The sequence below is a fragment of the Haliotis rubra genome, unplaced genomic scaffold (assembly GCF_003918875.1).
Source record: "Haliotis rubra isolate DU_JTF1 unplaced genomic scaffold, ASM391887v1 Scf184, whole genome shotgun sequence".
Taxonomy (NCBI): Eukaryota; Metazoa; Mollusca; class Gastropoda; order Lepetellida; family Haliotidae; genus Haliotis; species Haliotis rubra.
Window position 1 is genome coordinate 1,016,793 of NW_025765825.1, and position 19,697 is coordinate 1,036,489.

General features: G+C 39.8%; 1 protein-coding gene across 3 annotated transcripts in view; it reads right to left on the reverse strand.

Moving 5' to 3' along the window:
* LOC124273790 (protein NDRG3-like) overlaps positions 1–15,526 on the reverse strand; it is a 37,560-nt gene extending 22,034 nt beyond the window's left edge. For 2 of the 3 annotated variants that reach the window (XM_046709097.1, XM_046709096.1), the window contains exons 1-2: positions 15,412–15,526; positions 12,546–12,628 (exon numbers count right to left, since the gene is read on the reverse strand). In XM_046709097.1, the coding sequence (XP_046565053.1) occupies positions 12,546–12,599 (54 nt within the window). In that variant the 5' untranslated portion in view covers positions 12,600–12,628; positions 15,412–15,526. The remainder of the gene's footprint in view (positions 1–12,545; positions 12,629–15,411) is intronic. The other variant, XM_046709098.1, reaches the window with a different exon arrangement.
* Between the last annotated feature and the right edge of the window lie 4,171 nt (positions 15,527–19,697).

A 19,697-nucleotide genomic window follows, 5' to 3' on the forward strand; every position in this document is an offset into this window, starting at 1 on the left:
GGAATGGTCTATGATCACAATACATCTGAACATACCTGGGTCATAAATTATTTACCATGCTTCCTCCAGAACTTGTTGAAAAGTTAGTATATTTCACATACAAGTCCTGCCAAGTATAGTTGTATGAAGGTCATGGAATCATTTACACAATGCCATTTAGAAAGTGGTCAAATGTGACATATGTTATATTTGGGATTACACTTTCTTATTAAAGCACAGATTCTAGTACATTTGTTGGGTTGAGTGCAATCCAGGATTCAAACCCACATCCTCAGAGTCAGGCACCTAATCGACTTTGTGTACTGGCGATTAGGTGCCTGACTCTAAGGGTGTGGGTTTAAATCCATGACAACAGTGTTAGAAAACTGTAAATATTTCCCACTAGACCACAGGACCAGTGAGTGGACAATAATTGGTGGTCCTGTCTGTACTTCACTGGTCCAACATAACATTCGTAGATTTACTTAACTATCAATACTATTATATTCATTTAAATTTTAACATCTTTTAATTTTTTTAAAAACTTCACTGGCCACCAGGACCACTGCAAACTTATCATTTAGTGGTCCTGATGAATTTTTACTAGTCAGGGACCACAGGGCCAGCATAAATTTCGCACATTGATGACACACATTCCAGTGCATCATAAGGTTGGAGCAAGTTCTGGTCGCCTGCATCTGAGATCAGCCACTTTGAACTTTCACAAAGGCTTTTTGTGCAGAAGTTTCCCTTCTCACGAAAGTGACAGTTAATGACAAGAAGCTGACATGCTGGTATTACCGCTGCATAACACAACAACGATCTTCCTCATCCACAGGCATAACAGGCTTCAATTTTTTACAACCGTGTTTACAACTCTCCTATCATTTCCATGGAATGATTTAGAGGAATGTGCACCTGGTAAGATATGTTGACAATATTTGCTTGAAGACACTGATCTTTGAATCAAGTCAAACAGTATTTGCATGAAATCTGCAGATGTTTGAATTAAGTCAATCAATATTTGAATGAAATCAGCTGATCTTTGAATGTTATCAATCAGTATGTGCATGAAATCAGCTGATCTTTGAATATTATCAATCAATATTTGCATGAAATCATGACATACATGCATGTGGGTTTATCAACATTTAGATTATTGTTTCATGTTTACGCTACAGCTTCAATTTGGTAACTTTGAGGCTGGCTAGCCAACCTATCTAGCAATATTTTGCTACAATTTCACACACACTGGCAGACATCATGGTCAGCCATACAACAGCTTTATCACAGCTACTGTATATAGTGAAGTCTGAACCAGTGATTGATAGCAATATCACATGGCGTAAGCGTACAATGACACAACGGACTGATCTTGTTAGCACTTACAACAACGTAAGTTGCTGGGGACAACTCTGCCTTATCTGGTATGAAAAGCTAAAAATATTACAATTTTGCCAGAACGCTTCTGTTGTTTTAGTTTCCTGAACCAATACCATAATCTCAGGTCTATGACAAAATAAGATAACTTACTGGTCAATGAGGGTGAAAAGAATAGGGGAAAACAATCGTTCAAAATTCCTAAAAATTAGCAGAATCTAACAGTATCAACTGCTTAGCATTGGGAGACTACACTGTCATTCAGTATATCCCAATTTGAACCACTCATATGAATGACAAGAAAAATAAAATGCTTCACAATTTAATTTGTAGGAAATTTAAAAGACAACCATATCATATTTCAGAAGATCGGTATCAGCATATTCACGTAATTGTCACAACTCCAATCTTGTAGACATTGATGCCTGGGTCTTCCCTCTTACCCCAGAGATCATATTTAACATAAAGACCATCCCTTTCATGGTTCATATATTTTTCAACTCCATCAACCTATTCTCATACTTTTCTCAGACCCCTTAAAGTCAGATACTATAACTTAAGTGTTCCTTAATCATGTTAATACCTGAGGTTCCCATATAGAAGTTATCTCATCATTTAACTGTATATATTACCGTAATTCATTTCAAGGAGTATGGTAGTCTGGACAAAGAAATACTTACACATAATATGTGCATATTAAACTGACAGATTATATGTGTATATTAAACTGACAGATTATATGTGTATATTTTATAAATAATGTAAAAAACAAAATATCATGGGGCCTTAGATTTCAGATGCAACAGTAGCTTCATAACTTATAATACTGATAGCCTAGTTTTGATACAAATCTACAAAACATGCCATCAAATTACCCTGCCTCCATGGTAACAGACCAGGCAGAAAAAGCAATGACAGCAATGAGCATGTTGAGTCAGTGAGTTTGGATTAACATTGCTTATAATGATATCAGTTTTGATTCCTAGACACAGAGAATCTAGGATTCAAACCCACTTAAATAGATTTCGGGCACATCTAAGGGATGTAATCCACTGTGGGGCCTAAGGGATATGGGTCACTAATGCCATAGCTCTTGAGACAGACATGCGACAAGCTGAAATACAAGAATGTAATTTATGGAGCTATTCACAGTGTTGACCCCAAATCAATTTCTGACAGGAAATATTTTCCCCGTGCTAGTGATTTCATGGAATGTCAGCATTCCTTGCGACAGTGGCACAGGTTTAGTCTTTTATACCCTTGGGCAGCATTTCAGATCCAACTGATAATGAATCTGTGAGAGCTAACTGTTGCTAGACTATGCAATATGTAGCAAGCTGGGTCAACATGGTCCTATCCCCAATACCCACAGAGATTAAGTAATATGTCCTATTGAAGTGTTTGCTCTTAACCTGTAAACCATATTTATTGCCAGCCATAGACACAAACTACTAAAACCATAAATTACGAGGCAGGATTTTTAAGAGGCATTATTCATACCTCACTGTCATAAACAAGACCTCACCAAACTCTCGCCAAATTTAGCATTGAGAAGTTTCCACAGGACACGATTTTGAAGGCCAGTTACCAATCTTCATATCTGTTCAATCAATAAAAATAATGCAAATAACCCATTCCCGTTTTTGGATTCATGTATTCAGCTGTAACATGTTAACCAAACTTTCTGGAATTTGCAATGGAACATTACTATTAAACATTACCATGAACATGATGATAACGGTCCATTTTTAACTTTGTTCTTGATCTACAGATTTTTGAGAAATATGAGAAACAAAATTTTGGTTGGGAAGGAAAATATGAAATATGACATTTCTGACTTCCTCACCATTCTTCAATATGTCTCTTAGAGAGACTGTTTATAATTTATTGCTTGTGTGGTGTGATGATGATTTTTATGGAGTAGCATGTACAATGTGAAAAAAAAAAAATAAGATGTACAAAGTAAGTCACTCCACAAGCCGCTTGTGATGTACAAAATCAATTACCCCCTCCATAATTTTTAAATATACAAAATTGCTGCCCCCCATACATGTGTATAAAATTGAAAAATTGATGCCTCCCCTCCCACACACCCAGAACGAAATGGGTGACACCCCCCTAAAATCATCATCACTGCATGTATTTTTTTAGATATATATCGTCTATACTTGACTTGACTCATATTAATAGTTCAAGTGTATGAGTCAGGGTAAGTAAAATATGTAATTTTCTGATTAAAATTGATATTTTATACTTATCCTGACTCATGCTTAATTGCTTGTCTCCTTCCTCTTGCGAACTATAGTGGAACACTTGAATCCCCTTTGAAGCTCCCTTAAAAAGCGGACGAAAATCACTCACCCCCTTGCCCTTTGCTGCCAGTGTTCAATCAGAATGGTGTTTCAAAGTAATATGAGCGTCTACAGGAAATCCAGTAAGTTGAGGGGATGTTGGGAGGAGCTAACCTCATGTCAGACCCAATTTTAGTCAGAAAATGCATTTTTCAGGACCCATAGCTTAATACAATTAAACACACATTTCAGCTGATTTAATATTTAGGGAACTTCTAATTGGTCATTCCAGCTATTATGAGTCTGGGGAACATTGTCAGATTTATAAACAGCAAACTCCTGGCATTATGGTGGATGTCATACATATCAAATGCTCAGTCAAGAGGAGAAGCTTCTCATCTTCATGTAAGGCCTTAAATATACAGGGTCACTTATGCTAGCCTGTCCTAGGGCCTAAAGCTCTAACTCTTCCAAAGTGTTGGCTTTTACAAGACTTAAATCGGGTGAGATTCTGTTGGGAACCGTCCATTGTTGTGCTACAACAAGAGGCCCAAACTGGTGAATGCCGGAGACGTCCTCAGTAGCCATGTCTCTGAGGTAGTGGTTGGCAAACACTGTCTCCGATTTCCAAAAGCAGCCCTCCATTATTGTTGAGATGGAGCAGTTCCAATGCAGAGCGAAGTGTCGCATGCCAGTGCTCTGACTTCATGAGGATTGGAGGCTCATGGAGGCTCAAGTCCTGCTGCTTTGTAGGCTCTCAATATGACGGCTTTCAATATTGATATTGTTGTGCGTGAGATTTCTGTAGGCATCTCCATAGATAGAGGGATGAAAAGGTGCTTGAATTTTCGCCTCCCTTTGTTTTGACCTTCTTGTAGGTAGACTTTCAATGCTCTGACTGGGCATAGGGATAAACTGATAGGGATATCTTGAGTATCCTGTGGCCCTAGGATTGACGAGAGTGTTGGGATATGGAACTGTCTGTCTGACCGGGCAGTTGGTTCTTTGCTATGAAGTCCCATCTCAATCCCAGATGTACAGTGTCACGATGTGCATCAAATCGTGTTCGTTCAAAGTCCAGAGCATGTATTTCTGACATCCGTGCTGCTGTTGCCAAGGCGATCCAGGAACAGAGTTTTATGAGTTAACCTCTCATAGGATGTCCTTTCTAGTGGTTCGTAAGCATCACTGGTGAGATGCTGCAAGACCACGTTGAGATCCCAAGCAGGCGCCTTAAACTTCTTTTGTTGGTCTTCCAACTTAAAGGAGCGTAGTAATGCCAGTATCTCTGGTACTTTGGTCAGCTTCACACCCGTCTTCATGGTGATAACTGTGCTGAGGGCCGCTAGGTATGTAGAGAGTGTTGACCCTTTTAGCCACCTTGTTTGTCTTAGATGACAAAGGTATTCCGCCACTTGAGGATGTGTTGCTTTCATCGCCGTGAAACCCTTCCTCAATGCATATTTCTCAAAACTCTGCCACTTGTCATCATACAAGTTTCGGGTTGATCGAAGAGCTAATGTGACTGCTTTTGCTGCTCTGGCGGAATATCCTCTTTTCTTCAAGCCTTCCCAAGATACGTTCCATGCGTGTAGCTGAAATACTGTTGGATTTCCATGTGCTTGCTTGGTGTGCGAGATGAACTAGTCTATCAGTGGAGATCCTATCGCCTGAATGATGCCACTCTGGGTAGTTGCAGGGATGGTTGGACCAGTGCTAGTATTTTTGGCTCGAATGCATTTATTACTTGCTTTCATGCTGAATAGCTGAAAGCTGATGTTGGCAGATTCCTTTGATTGTTCCTGACTGTTGATGTAGTAGGTGGAGTTGTCCACTCTGGGAGTCAGCAGGGCTTGGACCAGTGTAGTAAGGCGTTTATTACTGCTTTCATTTCGAGCATGTTGATGTGCAGATTTTGTTCCTGACTCGACCATTTTCCCGCTGCCACTTTGTTGTTGAGGTGAGTTCCCCATCCCTGAAGAGATGCATCTGCGTTAGAGATGAGTGTTGGACTCCGGCTCTGATAAGTAGGTTCCTCCGCAAACATTCGACTTCCGAGTCCACCATAGTAGGTATGGTTCCAGTTCGTCCGGTAGTTCGAAGGAATCCAGACTGTCTAGATGAGCGTTCACAAACACTTGTAGTGGGCGCAGTTGTAGTCTTCCTCTGCGTGTCATGTCTTGTGCTGACGTGAGGAGACTGAGTAGGCTCTGCCAACTTCGTAGTGGTAACGGAGAGAGTAGTGCTTGAGATATCATCTGTTGTATCTTGACCCAACGTTCCTCTGGAACGACTATGCGATTCGCTGATGTGATGAGTCGTATTCCTAGGAATTGAAGATCCTGTGTAGGTTCTAGTTCCGATTTGAGGAGATTTACTAGCCATCCTAGTTGAGTGAGTAGCCTGATGGTGAAGTCTAGTTGCAGTCTGAGTTGACTGGGATCTTGATGAGCTTGAATCCCGTCATCCAGGTAAAATGCACTGCGTAGACCTCGATGATGTAGGTATGTGATGATGGGCTTTGTCACTCGAGTAAACAACCAGGGGGCCGACGATATTCCAAAAGGTAGCACCTTCCATTGGTAATGACGTCCGTTGAAGAGGAATCGAAGGTATCTCCTTGAGTCCGGGTGTATTGGGATGTGAAGATACGCATCCTGTAGATCTATGCTGGCGAGGTAGTCTAACGGACGGACGGACGACTTGTCGTAGTTGAGGAAGGTGTATCATCCTGAACTTTGCGGGTCTGCGTAGATAATCCTGGTTGAATTTCCTCATATTGTAGATTAGTCGGAACTTTTCCTTGGAATTTTTCTTTGGTACCAGGAAGATTGGGGAGTAAAAACCGGGCGTGATGAGTTCCTGTTTTATTTCTTCGACTGCCTCCTTCTCGAGTAGAGTTGTGATGGCGTCAAGTAGTTTCTCCCTCTGGTTGGTAGCATAGTTGTGCGTCCGAGGAGTGCTTGTCAATGGTGGAACTGCTTGTAGTTGTATCTTGTATCCTCTGCGTAGTATCTGGGATACATAGTTGTCCTGAAGAATTCCCCAATTCTCCCAGCAGCGTTGTAGACGTCCACCCACTGTCGAAGGTTGTATAGGAGCGGCTGGGGTGGAAGACTCCAGTCGTTCCGAACCCGTCCATCAATGTATAGCATTTCTGGCACCTCTGAATCCTCTGCCTCTTCCTGGGTTACCTCTGGGAGTTCGGTTGGGCGACGAAAAGAATCCTTGCCTCCTCTGGAAGTGCCGTATTTCTTCTCTCTAGCTCTCTGTATCCCTGCAAACTTCGATTTGCCAGAGTAGCGTTGAGATGTCTGTCAGATAACACTGGCCAGTGTATCGATGGAGTTGATCATCATGACCTCCCTAGACTCCTTCTTAACTTCTTTGGCCACGTCTTCAATTTCCCCTGCAAAGATAGCTGATGCTGACCATGGAGCTCTGTACAAAGTCTTGGTGAACTTCTCACTCCAAATACAGGAAGATAGCAGCCCTTGTCTTCTCAGTAGTGTCAACCCTGCTGGTGTAGATGCCAGATGCTCCGATATAAACTGTTGGTCTTTCTTCTGGGTCAGCAATGCCGAGTAGATCATACTATCTTCTTCCGAGGTGGAGTTCCTAAACTTCGCAATGAGGGTTTCATTGATGGCTCTTGATCTGGCTAGACCAAAGAAGGTATGCCTGGTAGTTGTGTCTAGTTGTGCTAGCTTCTTATCGTCCACTTTATAAGTCCTGGTAATGGCGTTGTTGATGATTTTGTAGTTCTCTTCTGAGCCTTCATGAAGGGTTCCATATGGTGTAGAGAGAACTTCTTGGCGTTGAACGGTGGTATACTTTGACTCTGGAACTTCGTTGCCTTCCTGAAGGCTGTAATGAGGTTCTCTGGTACATTCAACACAGGATCTATGGGTGGAAGGGTGAGCGTATCAAATTTGTCGTTTGACATCATGTATGTGAATGCTTCATTATCCTCTTTAGAAGGTGATGCAAGCTCCAATCCATTAGCCATCCAAGACTTGATCTCTGTATCGGAGAATATGTTTTCACCATCATCTTCAGATTTGGATGCATCTTGTTCTGAAGACTGTTGCCGTTGTGCTTGCTCCCTGAGTGGAGTCTACGTGGAGACAATCGCGAATGCCTTCGCGGAGATGCGTCCTGGGCGCGGCGACTTCTATCTAAGATCTGCATGGAGATGAACGTGAAGATCTTACTGATCCTTGCGAAGGTGATCGATCCAGGAGTCTTGAGACGATTCCTGCGCCTTCGGGAAGGTGAAGATTCTCTTCCGTGGGATGTGAAGCATGACCGGTGATGATTGTCCAAGTCGAGGATGATCTGCGATGCTCCAGTGAACGCCTGGTTCTCCTTCACTCCTCTTCTACTGCAGGCTCATCCCTTGACTTCAAAGCAGGCTGACTGTCTTCATCCTTCATGATCGTTCCCTCTTCAAGCAGGCTGCTTCTCAATCGGATGCGATCTGCAGGCTGCAGGTCTTTTGCAGGTTCGCGTAGATGGTGTCTTCACCGCAGCCTTCTCCTCGCGAACCTCCGTTCCATCAGGTCCATCATCTGCTGAGTAAACTGCTGCATGAAGATACCCGGGTTGAAGGTCTGCGCTGACAACTGCTGCTGCTGCTGTAAAGATGACGCGCATCTGAGAGTGCTGAGGCTCCTTCCAAGGACAGCCTGTCGTCTCTGGTCTCTGAAGTCTTGATATGGCTGCTGATGTCACTGTAGAAGAAGACCTCGTCTTCTTCCTAACTGTTACTTCAGGAATCAGGATGGGTGGTTCATTGTATACGTCTGCTTCGTCCGATGGGGTGATATCTGTGGCGAAGGACCTCGTCTTCTTTGCTGCCCCAAGGGATGACTTCCATGAAGTCTTATCTGTAGACGATTTCTTCTTCAGAGCAGACGATGACTTGGTCTTCTTAGACTGCGACGAGGGTAGTTGAGACGATGACAATCTCTTCCTGGACCCGGAGCTGCCATCTGCCACAGTCAACAGCTCCGTAGAAGCCACCGGCAAAACACTGGAATGGTGAATCTCAGCAGGTAATAATACTCGGTTATCAACGCATTCATTCTGTTTAGACATGACTTCTAAAAGTCGTCTGGTCCTTGTCACGTCTAAGAATGGAATATAAATAATTAGTAAATTCAATTTCAGATAAATGCTGACAAAGTTTACAGCGGAGGCTGGAAGAACATGTAGAAGTGCAGTTAGGACATAATGAATGCGGATCAGCAGCCGATAAAAACCTGCAATCGAATGCAAGATTTCATCAAATGTAACATGTCAACAACGTGAATAAACGGAAAATTTGGTACAAATTTCAAACCATATTGCTGGTATATCCTTGCTAAAGACCGTATACAGCTAATTTAGTAATCAAAGCCTAAAATAAAAGGATATAATGCCGTATAGGGGACCCAGGCGCTCTCACAACCGTCCTCTAGGGCGAAGAAGGAGAGAGTGAAGAGCATGTCTGATCATGTGAAGGGTTTTGGTGCCAAAGGGCAAAGGGAGGCTACTCGTGGGGTGAGTGATTTTACGTCAGCTTTTTTTAAGGGAGCTTCAAAAGGGGATTCAAGTGTTCCACTATAGTTCGCAAGAGGAAGGAGACAAGCAATTAAGCATGAGTCAGGATAAGGAAAAATATGTATTTTTTAGATAAAAATATCCTTTATACTTATCCTGACACATACGCTACAGCAATTAGTATGAGCAGGACAAGGTAGAAGTTACAGCCATGGTAACCCTACAGCCTAGCATCAAGGCCTTGTACTTTGTAAGATCAGTCAGTTTGGGAGCTTAGTGAAATGTTATTGGTATGTAAATAGTCTTCTCTTGGATGTAGTTTATGTCTTTAGTAGACTTTGACCATATATCATGATATATATACTGTCTGTAATCTACAATAGAACCATATCTGTCGTTAAAGAGAGTCATGGGGCCAAATGGCACATTGAGGTTTTGTATAGTATTTGCTCCTGTGTATCAGTCTTGAAATTTAATTTCAGTTATTTTGAATATGACAAGAACCCTGTGATTTTCATTTTGTGCACACCAGTAGATTGACAGGCTGAACTATTGAACTGTTACATGGTAACCATGGTCACCATGAAATCAGCAGTTGCCCATAATATAACAGTACAGATGCAACTATTATTGATCACTAAACCATCAGGTATGCATATATGAAGTAATATTATGAAATTGTTACAGGTGACAATGTAGGTTATCATGGTAGTTACAATGACATACCCCAGTCATACCATTACATCACTGGGGCGTAGGGGTAGCTTAGTGGTTAAAGCGTTTGCTCGTCACACCAAAGACCCCGGTTCGATTCCCCACATGGGTACAATGTGTGAAGCCCATTTCTGGTGTCCCCTGTGATATTGCTGGAATATTGCTAAAAGTGGTGGAAAACCATACTCACTCACTCACCCCCTACATCTCTAGTCACTGTCCATATAAATCAACATTAACAATTTAATAATGAAATTCATTCATATGAATTCATGATTGTGTTCAAATCAAAGGGTGGTTTACAGCTCATTGGTAGAACAAACACTACAGAAATATAATTGTTGCCAAACAAAACATTAATACAAGCAAAGTACCTTTTCATTTAAAAAATTATTTGTTGACATCTGTCTTTCAATAAGAATGTGAACAGTGATAAACTGATATGACTAGTGTTGAATTAGTTGGTTTACAGACATCAACTCAAATTATATGTTGTTTGGAAATGACATACTGAAATATAAACAATTTTTAACTTCCAGATCCATATTGCTACAAATGAATAAAAAACTGACTCAGAAGTCACACCATCAACTGTGAAACAATACCGAAAAATTATTGAGTTTTTGCAAGCAAAAATACTCTAAAGGTGTTCTTCACCATTATTTACAAATAGCAGTGATATATGTACTCTTGGAGTTATTCCATTTCAACTAATTGTGTTACTGAGCTGGTCAAAAATTTGTAAAAGGTAATTATATTTTTTCATAATTTCACTTGTGATGCTGTTTTATCCTTTTCGGAATTCTGTGGTCAACATTAATCTTTTCATAAATCAACACAACAATATATGGGGAGGTCATTGAGAGATTGTCATAGTCTCCCAAGAGTTACTCCCCTTTGACTTCACTGTTGACTTTGTGCCAGCCTGAAGTAATATCACTTGCTGATGTATATCTGTGATACTGGAGATATTTGATTGATTGATTGTTGTTTTCGCCTATTAAGACAACCATGGGCTGCTCGAGAAACCAGATCTTCCAAGGAATACTGGTGATAGCACAAGCATAGTCAGTTGTGCTATCATCATGATTATAATCCAGGTCGTTCAATAGTGTGGCATCATGGCATTGCCACATAGCTTTCAACAATGATGCAATGATTATCGTCAAGATTAAAAATACCAAACTCAGTTATGGGATATATTTTTCAATCAAGCAAAAATCTTTCAAGCAAAACCCAGATATGCCATGTTGAGAATGGGAACCAACATCTACTTGATGCCTCCCATTTGAAACTGACTACCTTTTTTTGTCACTTCACTCCCGTCAACTTAAATCAACACTGATCATTTGTCATTGTTGTGACCAGTTCATCAACTTCATATAGTTCTCAACAACATGGGCCAGGTTGGGGGGGGCAGGGCAGGGCAGGGCAGGGCAGGGTGCAAGGACATGGATGGTACAGAAGTTTTCAACTGTATTTAGCATTCAATAAAAAACCTGACATGGCTGCAGCAGAAACATTTAGAACAACAAACCAATTTCATAGTATATGACATGTAAAAGTACAACGCACAGTTTGACATAAATATAAAGTTAATCATTCCAATCACTTTAACGTACATTTACAAAGGAAGCAAAGACATGATGAACTGGTTCTCAACAACTTTTTCTCAGTCCAAGTCAATCAAGATATTTCAGTTAAATTTTTGCATCTTCTAGCTAAAGAACATAAATCTTACACCAGGGTCTTTTCATGCTGAAATTTAAAAGATAACACTTGTCTCATTGAGATGCTTGCCTGAGAACCAGTTAGACCACTCATTAACTCATCGGAGTCAACAAACTACGCCTAGCGCCATCTTTCCTGAGGCAAGAGTGTCCACTAGCCAATATCAAGACTATTCCAAGAATACTTTTCTGTGCTAAAATACATGTTGACTTTCAAAATGTTCCGAAATCATGGCTGCTATGGCCAAAGCCACCATCAGTTGAATTTGTGCAGGAATGATTTCAAATATTATGCTATAACAAAAAACTTTTGACAGGATTTAAAGTTTTTAGTCCAATTAGAAATTCAGTTTTCATACCTCAAATAACTGAACCCTTATCATGCTTATTGCTGTGGCTGAAATGCAGTGCTATCTTGGGACAACCCCACCCCATGAAGGTTTTATATTTCATACTGCAGTGTTATTTGACACTGTGTTGTCTCGCTTGTCTGTATGTCTCTGTTACTGCAAGAGTAAATGTGGGTGTAATAAGTATCTTTACTGTGGAGATCTGTTGTTTCAATGCTTTTCAGGGATAAACTCTCAAATCTTTTTGCTCTCTGATTGACCATGCCATGGGCTGTGGTAGTCATCATGTGCAGCCATTCAAAAAGACGGCGATCTGACTGGATATTGCATTTTCATCACAAGGGACACAACTCATGTTCTGCAAAAGCTGGCACCTATTTTGAGATGAGAAAACCAGGCTTGAAATGGAAAGGTTACAACCTTGGCTTTGACATAAAAATGATGGACACTCTTGCATCATGGAAGATGATCTAATGCAGACATTTCAAAATGAAACATATATATATGCAAATACACATAATATAAACAATTTAAAACAAAGGAAAAATCATGCAGACCTGATCATGTGAAGACAGGAGACGCCTCGTTTCAATTTCATCAATGTTATCCATCTTAGCAAATTGTCAACACAGCTTCTATACTGGGTGGTTGAAACAAGCAAATCATTCATGAAAGCAAAACAAAAAATGAAAAAGACACAATGCAAATCAATCAATATCAAACATCAAGCATGACAACATCAAAGCACAACCTATGAAAATGTCAGTTTTCAACCATTCACTTCTTGAATCGATAAACATCAAGTAGCTATTGTTTAATTGAATATTTCTGTCATTTTTTTATCATAGATTATCAAACACAATAATCATAATAATGCTTAGGATCATTCTAATGCATGCCCAAGGCAAATAATAAGCACTTGACCACTCAAGCAAATTGCCTGATGTTAATAGGTATCCTTTGGTCAGGATGGGAAATTAGAACAGCTGAAATAGCTCATTTTTACAACATGCACAAGACTGGCTGTATAATTTCCAAAGAACTAAAATTCAGATGCAATTAGGAACCTCATGACTTATTTCTTCATACCAGTAACAATTATTTGCTATTTAATTATGTTATTAATTGTTAATGCTTGGCCAGGTAATTGTACATACACATAAAAATGATACATTTTTTTTAAAAAAGCAACATGGTACAGATAACGTTTAGACTACTTCATAAAACAAACATCCAGCTACAGGAGGTAAAACAAAACATACAACCAGCTACTGCATGTGAGGAATTCGGAAGCATGTGCAGTTGAAGTCATGATAGCATACCTTATGTTCTTGACAAATATGTCTAGACCAAATTGTTCACAATATATAACCAACAAATATGATTCTCCCGGTTCACAAATCCTGGGAGGAGAGAAGACAAGACTTTTACCAACTGCAACAATGAGCACTGTAACACCTGATCTTATATTCTAATTCATTAAAGAGTTACATAACCAAGGACTGTACTGCCTTGAAGCATGCAAAGTGTGATATCTTTTCAAAACAGGAAAGAAAGGTAGCAATTTGTCCTTGGGCAAATGGCTAAAAACACAAAATAATCCTGATCCCAGGGCTCGGACAACAATTATCACCCCTTTGCCACATTCAAATGTATTTCAATGGTTTACAGAGAAAAGCCTTCCCTGGGGCTGTCCCAAACCCAGTGGTAATTGTGGTTACTGAAGCATGTCCACTCTCCACAACATGCACATGGTCAGGTCAAAGTTCAATGGGCAGTTTGTGTTCAGGTCAAATTTGTAAACAAACAGCTGATGTCCTTAGATGTTAGATTTCATACTATACTATACCATCCCAAACAATGTGAAATAAAATATTTGTGGGTTTCACATTACTTTTCAAGTCGCTGTGCGCATGTGCAGAGCGTGTGAAAAATATCCACTGGCATGCTTCCGGTTTGGTCGTATGTTTATCGATAGTGTAAATGCACGCTAAATAAAAGTTATGAAAATTATTTACGTTGTGACAACTGTTCATAGCTGAGTACATACTTCCATTTGCCTCTGCTTTTCAATAATTGATGTCCTATTTTGGTTGCAACTCCATCAGAGATGTGTTTGTTTAGTTGTGAGAAGGGGATCTACGGGAAGGATGGTGGTAGTGAGATGTCTTTATACAAGAGCTTGTTAACATAACTTAAGCTATTTATTTAACTAATCCCGGCCTCTCATAAATCAACTGGGATCAGTTGTATTCGACATAAAACTATATATTTCTTTTGATTTTTGCTTTCTTTGGAGTGTTTACGCTATCGATAAAAATACGAACAAACCGGAAGCATGCCAGTGGATAGTTTTCACACGCTCTGCGCATGTGAACAGCGAATTGAAAAGTAATGTGAAACCAACGAATAGCTATACTTAACTTAACATGGTTAAAAATTACACTAAAAAAATATTAATTTTTTAATCAAACCTTGGATAATCTGGAGTAAGGGCAGGGGTGGAAATAACCCATTGCCCTACGCCCCAGTCCAGTGTTTTTTTCTGTCGGGCAAGCAAATTTGTATATCACACTCTACCTGTGTCCAGTTGACTTTCCAATGTTAATTATGTTGTATATTTAAACAATCAACAAGAAAATTGGCCAGTATAGTGGAAAAATTATCAGGGCAAGTGATTTTACATGTGCCACTGTACCGGAGTACACTAGCAATTTTAAAGTTATTTCCACCCCTGAAGGGGTAACTTTATCACAGCTGATTTACATTAAATGGGCTCCAATTTATGACTTGTGAAAATCACTTTTTCCCATGGAATTACATGGAAGAATTCAGAATTCACAAACCATATCAACAATGTAAACAATAGTCAAACCTGAACATGACGAATGTTTTTGTTATCTTGTTTTGTCCAAGTGCTTGTCCCATTAATGTGATAAAAGGATCTATCACTTCCCTAACTGCTAAGGTGTGCCTGAATTTGGATGGACAAGTTATATTTGCGTACATGGAATGTTTACTAGACAAGTTTTGGGCCCGTGTCTTATCCTACATACAATATCGCTTATGTCCGTGAACTCGACAACACTGAAACAGCCCAATCCTCGGACATCCTGTTACCTTTTTCCTCCTCCAAAAACGATACCAGTATTGTGTCCTTGATTGAAATATACTGAATGTTGCTAAATACTCAACAAAAATGGATTAGTGGCATGTTTATTGCGAAATTCGAATGTTTTGACCTTTCCGTGAATCGATTTCAACACTTCCTATTTTCGTCTAGCCTGTGAATGTCCTGCTGATTATTCAAGAAATTCAGAAATGGTTTGGACATCTATTGGAACTTTCAGACATACAGACGCATATGCGCCTCATGACTCTGACTTAAGTGAACACCTAAAAACAGATTAACATTACACTCACCTAAAAACCTTGCAAATAATCTCCTTTTCCCCAAAATATCTCGATTTTATGACAAGTACTACAGACGTAATTAAAACATTTGCAACAATAGTTGTGGTTGGTCACTTCATTAACACTTGAACCAATGAAATAGTGTGTTACATCTAATTTTCCACGAGGAGATAACTCTAATCGTAGATCATATTTATTCTCGGGAAAATTCGTAACTCTCCGTGTGCTATAGACCAGAGACCATATACCGATATATGGTCTCTGTATAGACTAACACTGAGTCCCTGAATATATAATTTTGATAGTAACAAACAACCCCATTTAAATTTTATAGGAGCTCCAGGGCCTACCTTTAGAATACAGCACCACAAACTTTAAAAATACGTCATAATACCCTTTTACGTAATGTAATGTGATTTTGTTCGAAAGCACGATCTCGAAACAATGCCCTATGACGCCTGCATGGCAACACAGTTGTCTGGCTCAGCGAGTGCGTATAAGCTCCGCTCACTGGTGTTTCATCTCTACGAGCTATGTCATTGCATTAGCCCAACGATGTTGAGAGTTTCCAGTAGTTGTATACCGGCGGATGCGCAATATTTTGCAAGCACCAGTTTGAAATATTTTTCTTTTTTCACTAATACGCTCATATTTATTTGTATTACGGGCTGCTGAGGTATTATGTGTTGTGTATTTTGTATTTTGTAATTTTTTAAATTTACATATATATTTTTTGTCATTCAGTAATTTGCACCATTACATAGAAAAGTGTTTTATTAGTATTTTATTTTTCGAAGCGGTAATAATGCATTACACTAGACACGTCAGTCGTGTTTTCGCCGGTTCTGTCAATGCATTCTATTTATTAGGATTAATTCAAGGGATTAGGGTTAGGGCTAGGGTTAGGGCTTAGTGTTTAGGGTTAGGGTTAGGGTTGGGGTTGGGGACCTAATGCAATATAGTAGGTACATGTCCGGTGGTTCGGTCAATGCATTCTATTTATTAGGATTATTTCAAGGGGTTAGGGTTAGGGCTGAGGGTTTAGGGTTTAGGGTTAGGGACCTAATCCAATATAGTAGGTACATGTCCGGTGTAATACGTGAGTACCATTTGTTGTTTTTCCTTTTTGCATTTTAATACTTTTTTTTCACACAAAAACGGGAAACCAAAAACGTCGAAAGTACATTATGAAATGGGTTAATGTAGAAATTTTGGGCTAATGGAAATTGGCCTGGAATTTGCACTGAAGCCTCTTTCACACGCAACATAAATTTTGTAAAGTAATGATTCGAAGGCTAACTCACCCTCGTGCCGTCACTACACATGCTCATGTCTCCCTCGTTCCTTAGTGCGATCCACATTATCCTTACAGTGTTCCCTACATCACTTTTCTGTCACAAAATCACCGATTTATATAAAAGCGCCTCATTCATGCATACACCGTGAAATCTACGTCTGACGCCTGACGTCAACAACCCTTTTCAGTTTAAGGCATATCGGCTCATTCCACGCCACACTTTTTTGTAGATTACGGAATGATAAACATCATGTCACCACTCGCCCCTTTCCGTAATTTCACGAGTGGGTCACGAAATTATTGAGCCAAATGGCATTTGAAATTGCCGTACGGCCGTCAGCCGGAGGTTTCAAATGAAATATTCCTCGTTCATTTCCGTGACGTCAAAATGACTGATGTGCAACAGCCTCCAACAGCATAATCTTCGTGCCACCCCACGTGCTTGTTAATTAACAGCTGACATATGCAAATGTCAGACAACTGGTTAGGATATTGGTCCGGCCAGCCATGTCACTTAGATATGTTTTCTTCGTTACCCGACCCCTTAGTGAGTTAGTTTTCTTGCAGATAATAACAAATTAAACCCTGAAACAGAGGAAATCTAGACTTGCTTCATTTAGGGCTTTGGCATTGCGGGATGGGCTGGGCAGTAGGGGAAATAATGCGGTTCATGGACTGTGAGACAGATTATTAAAAAAAATACGTGTACTGCTGACGGATCCGGAATCATTCCAAGTAAATATATAGATCTATCACGTGTCCTTGGTTTAGATCACGGAACAAGGTTTGATGACCGCTGTAACCCCTTGTTTTGACTACAAGCAACCTTTTAAATCTCATGTCTTTCTCCCTTAGAATTCATTAAACTCAAAATACCCGGAGTTAAATTTTACTGGCAAACATGTCAAACAGAATCTCTTCGTGATATTAAAGGGCGTAAAAATAAAATATTCTCATGTTGTATTTTGCATAATTGTCACTTAATTGTTTTTGGTCAATGTAAACAATGTATAATTATATAATCGTTCTACATAATATTGACAAGTACTTTATCATATATCCAAAATTTATGTAGTATTAACATATGTAAACCTGATCTGTTCTCAAATACACAGTATGGACCAGTAAACTGGATCTTGAACAACATATTTCTGAACCAATTTGAGGTGACAAAGAAACTACTATACTTTCAATATGTGATCTACAGTATGACAGTACAATCTACCGGGCGAAGAAAGTATACTCTTGTATATTTTGTTTGACACAGTTGAAAAACGCAATGTTTGTTTACGAAATACGGTTAGACATTTTTTTCTTACAAAACATGTTAAGTAAACAACGCCGTATTGTTTTTGAAGTATGGAATTAAGCATAAAATAAGCATTAAAATCGAAATCGTATGGGTTTTTTTGGTTCTGTTCCAAAATCTCGAATCCGTGCGATTACACCACGAACAATTCATCAATGAATCGATGAAATATTATGAATGACCGTAGTGGTGTGAAGGGTGTATTCCCAGAGTGGACCCCTATCTTTCTTTGGGGGTGGGGAGGTGTGTGTGTGTGTGTGACAACCATTATTGGCATGAGAATACTTCAACTTTGGTTTGTAAAAGATTTATAAACTTCATCATGGACTTGTATACGTCCAGAGGTAAATAGCGACGTCTAAATGTCAAATACTTATACTTTCATCCTCTATGTCATTTTTGCAAAATGGACATAATCAGTTTTCTAAAGCTACTTTTGGTCGAGCCCATCTTCCTTTCTTAATCATAAGTGAATGAGAAGATAATCGTAATCGTGTCAAGACTACCCTATAGTTTATAGTATCAATTTGAGATAAATACTTTTCCATGGTAAGTGATGATTTGATAAGCAATTATATTTTTGTTTCATTAAGTGAACTTAAATTATTTTCCACAGTTGTGAATGTATATCAATAACCCTTTGTCTAAAAGCACTTATAAATCCTGTACAATTTAGAGTCAATTTCTGTTGTAACCAAATAAAACCATATCCATAATGAAACAACAAGTCTCTAATGAGAGTAACCCATGTCGTATATGTTGGATTCTGCCAAGCGTTGTCGACCAGAGCCCTATATGTAATGCTCATATATCGGTTTCCGTTTCGTTAAGCAGGTGTGAACATGGGGGCCAGTGTGGGACAACTTATTAGTTGTCAAAACAAAAAGTTAATCTGCTACTGTGAGTAGAAGGTGACTACTGAGGCTGTTAGCATGTCATCACAACATCTATGAAGAAAAGAGCCAGAGAGGAACTCATCAGCATCCCATAGATATATGAACAAGAAAGAAAGAAACTACTGACAACGTCAGTCTGCACTGGACCACCTAGGCGACAGCAGGCTCTCACCCTCTCTCCCTCTCGCTTGCCAGTGAGGTAGCTGTGTAGAATATACGTTTGGCTTGTCATTGCCAAAGTAGTTCCGACATCCAATGAAAATGTACAAATATACGATCCATGGGCGGATCCAGGAATTTTGAAAGGAGGGTTGGGGGGTGTTCAGGGGGTTCGAACCCCCTGAACCCCCCTTGGCTGCGCCAACGCAAAAAAAATAAATCTTCAAAAAAAAGTCATTTTCAAGGGTGTGTGTGTGTGTGTTTGAGTTTAGTTTTACGCCGCACTCAGCAATATTCCAGCTATATGACGGCGGTCTGTAAATAATCGAGTCTGGACCAGACAATCCAGTGATCAACAGCGCAATTGGGAACCGATGACATGTGTCAACCAAGTCAGCGAGCCTCACCACCCGATCCCGTTAGTCGCCTCTTACGACAAGCATAGTCGCCTTTTGTGCAAGCATGGGTTCCTGAAGACCTATTCTGACCCAGATCTTAATGGGGTCCATGGATAGCAAGAGTACATTTGAAATATTAACACAACTGATTCCTTTCGGTTAATTGGCGGCGAATGGAATCGCGTTGTCATGGTGACTTCGTTGATCGTATTTGAGTTGCGTAGGTCGGTGTTCAT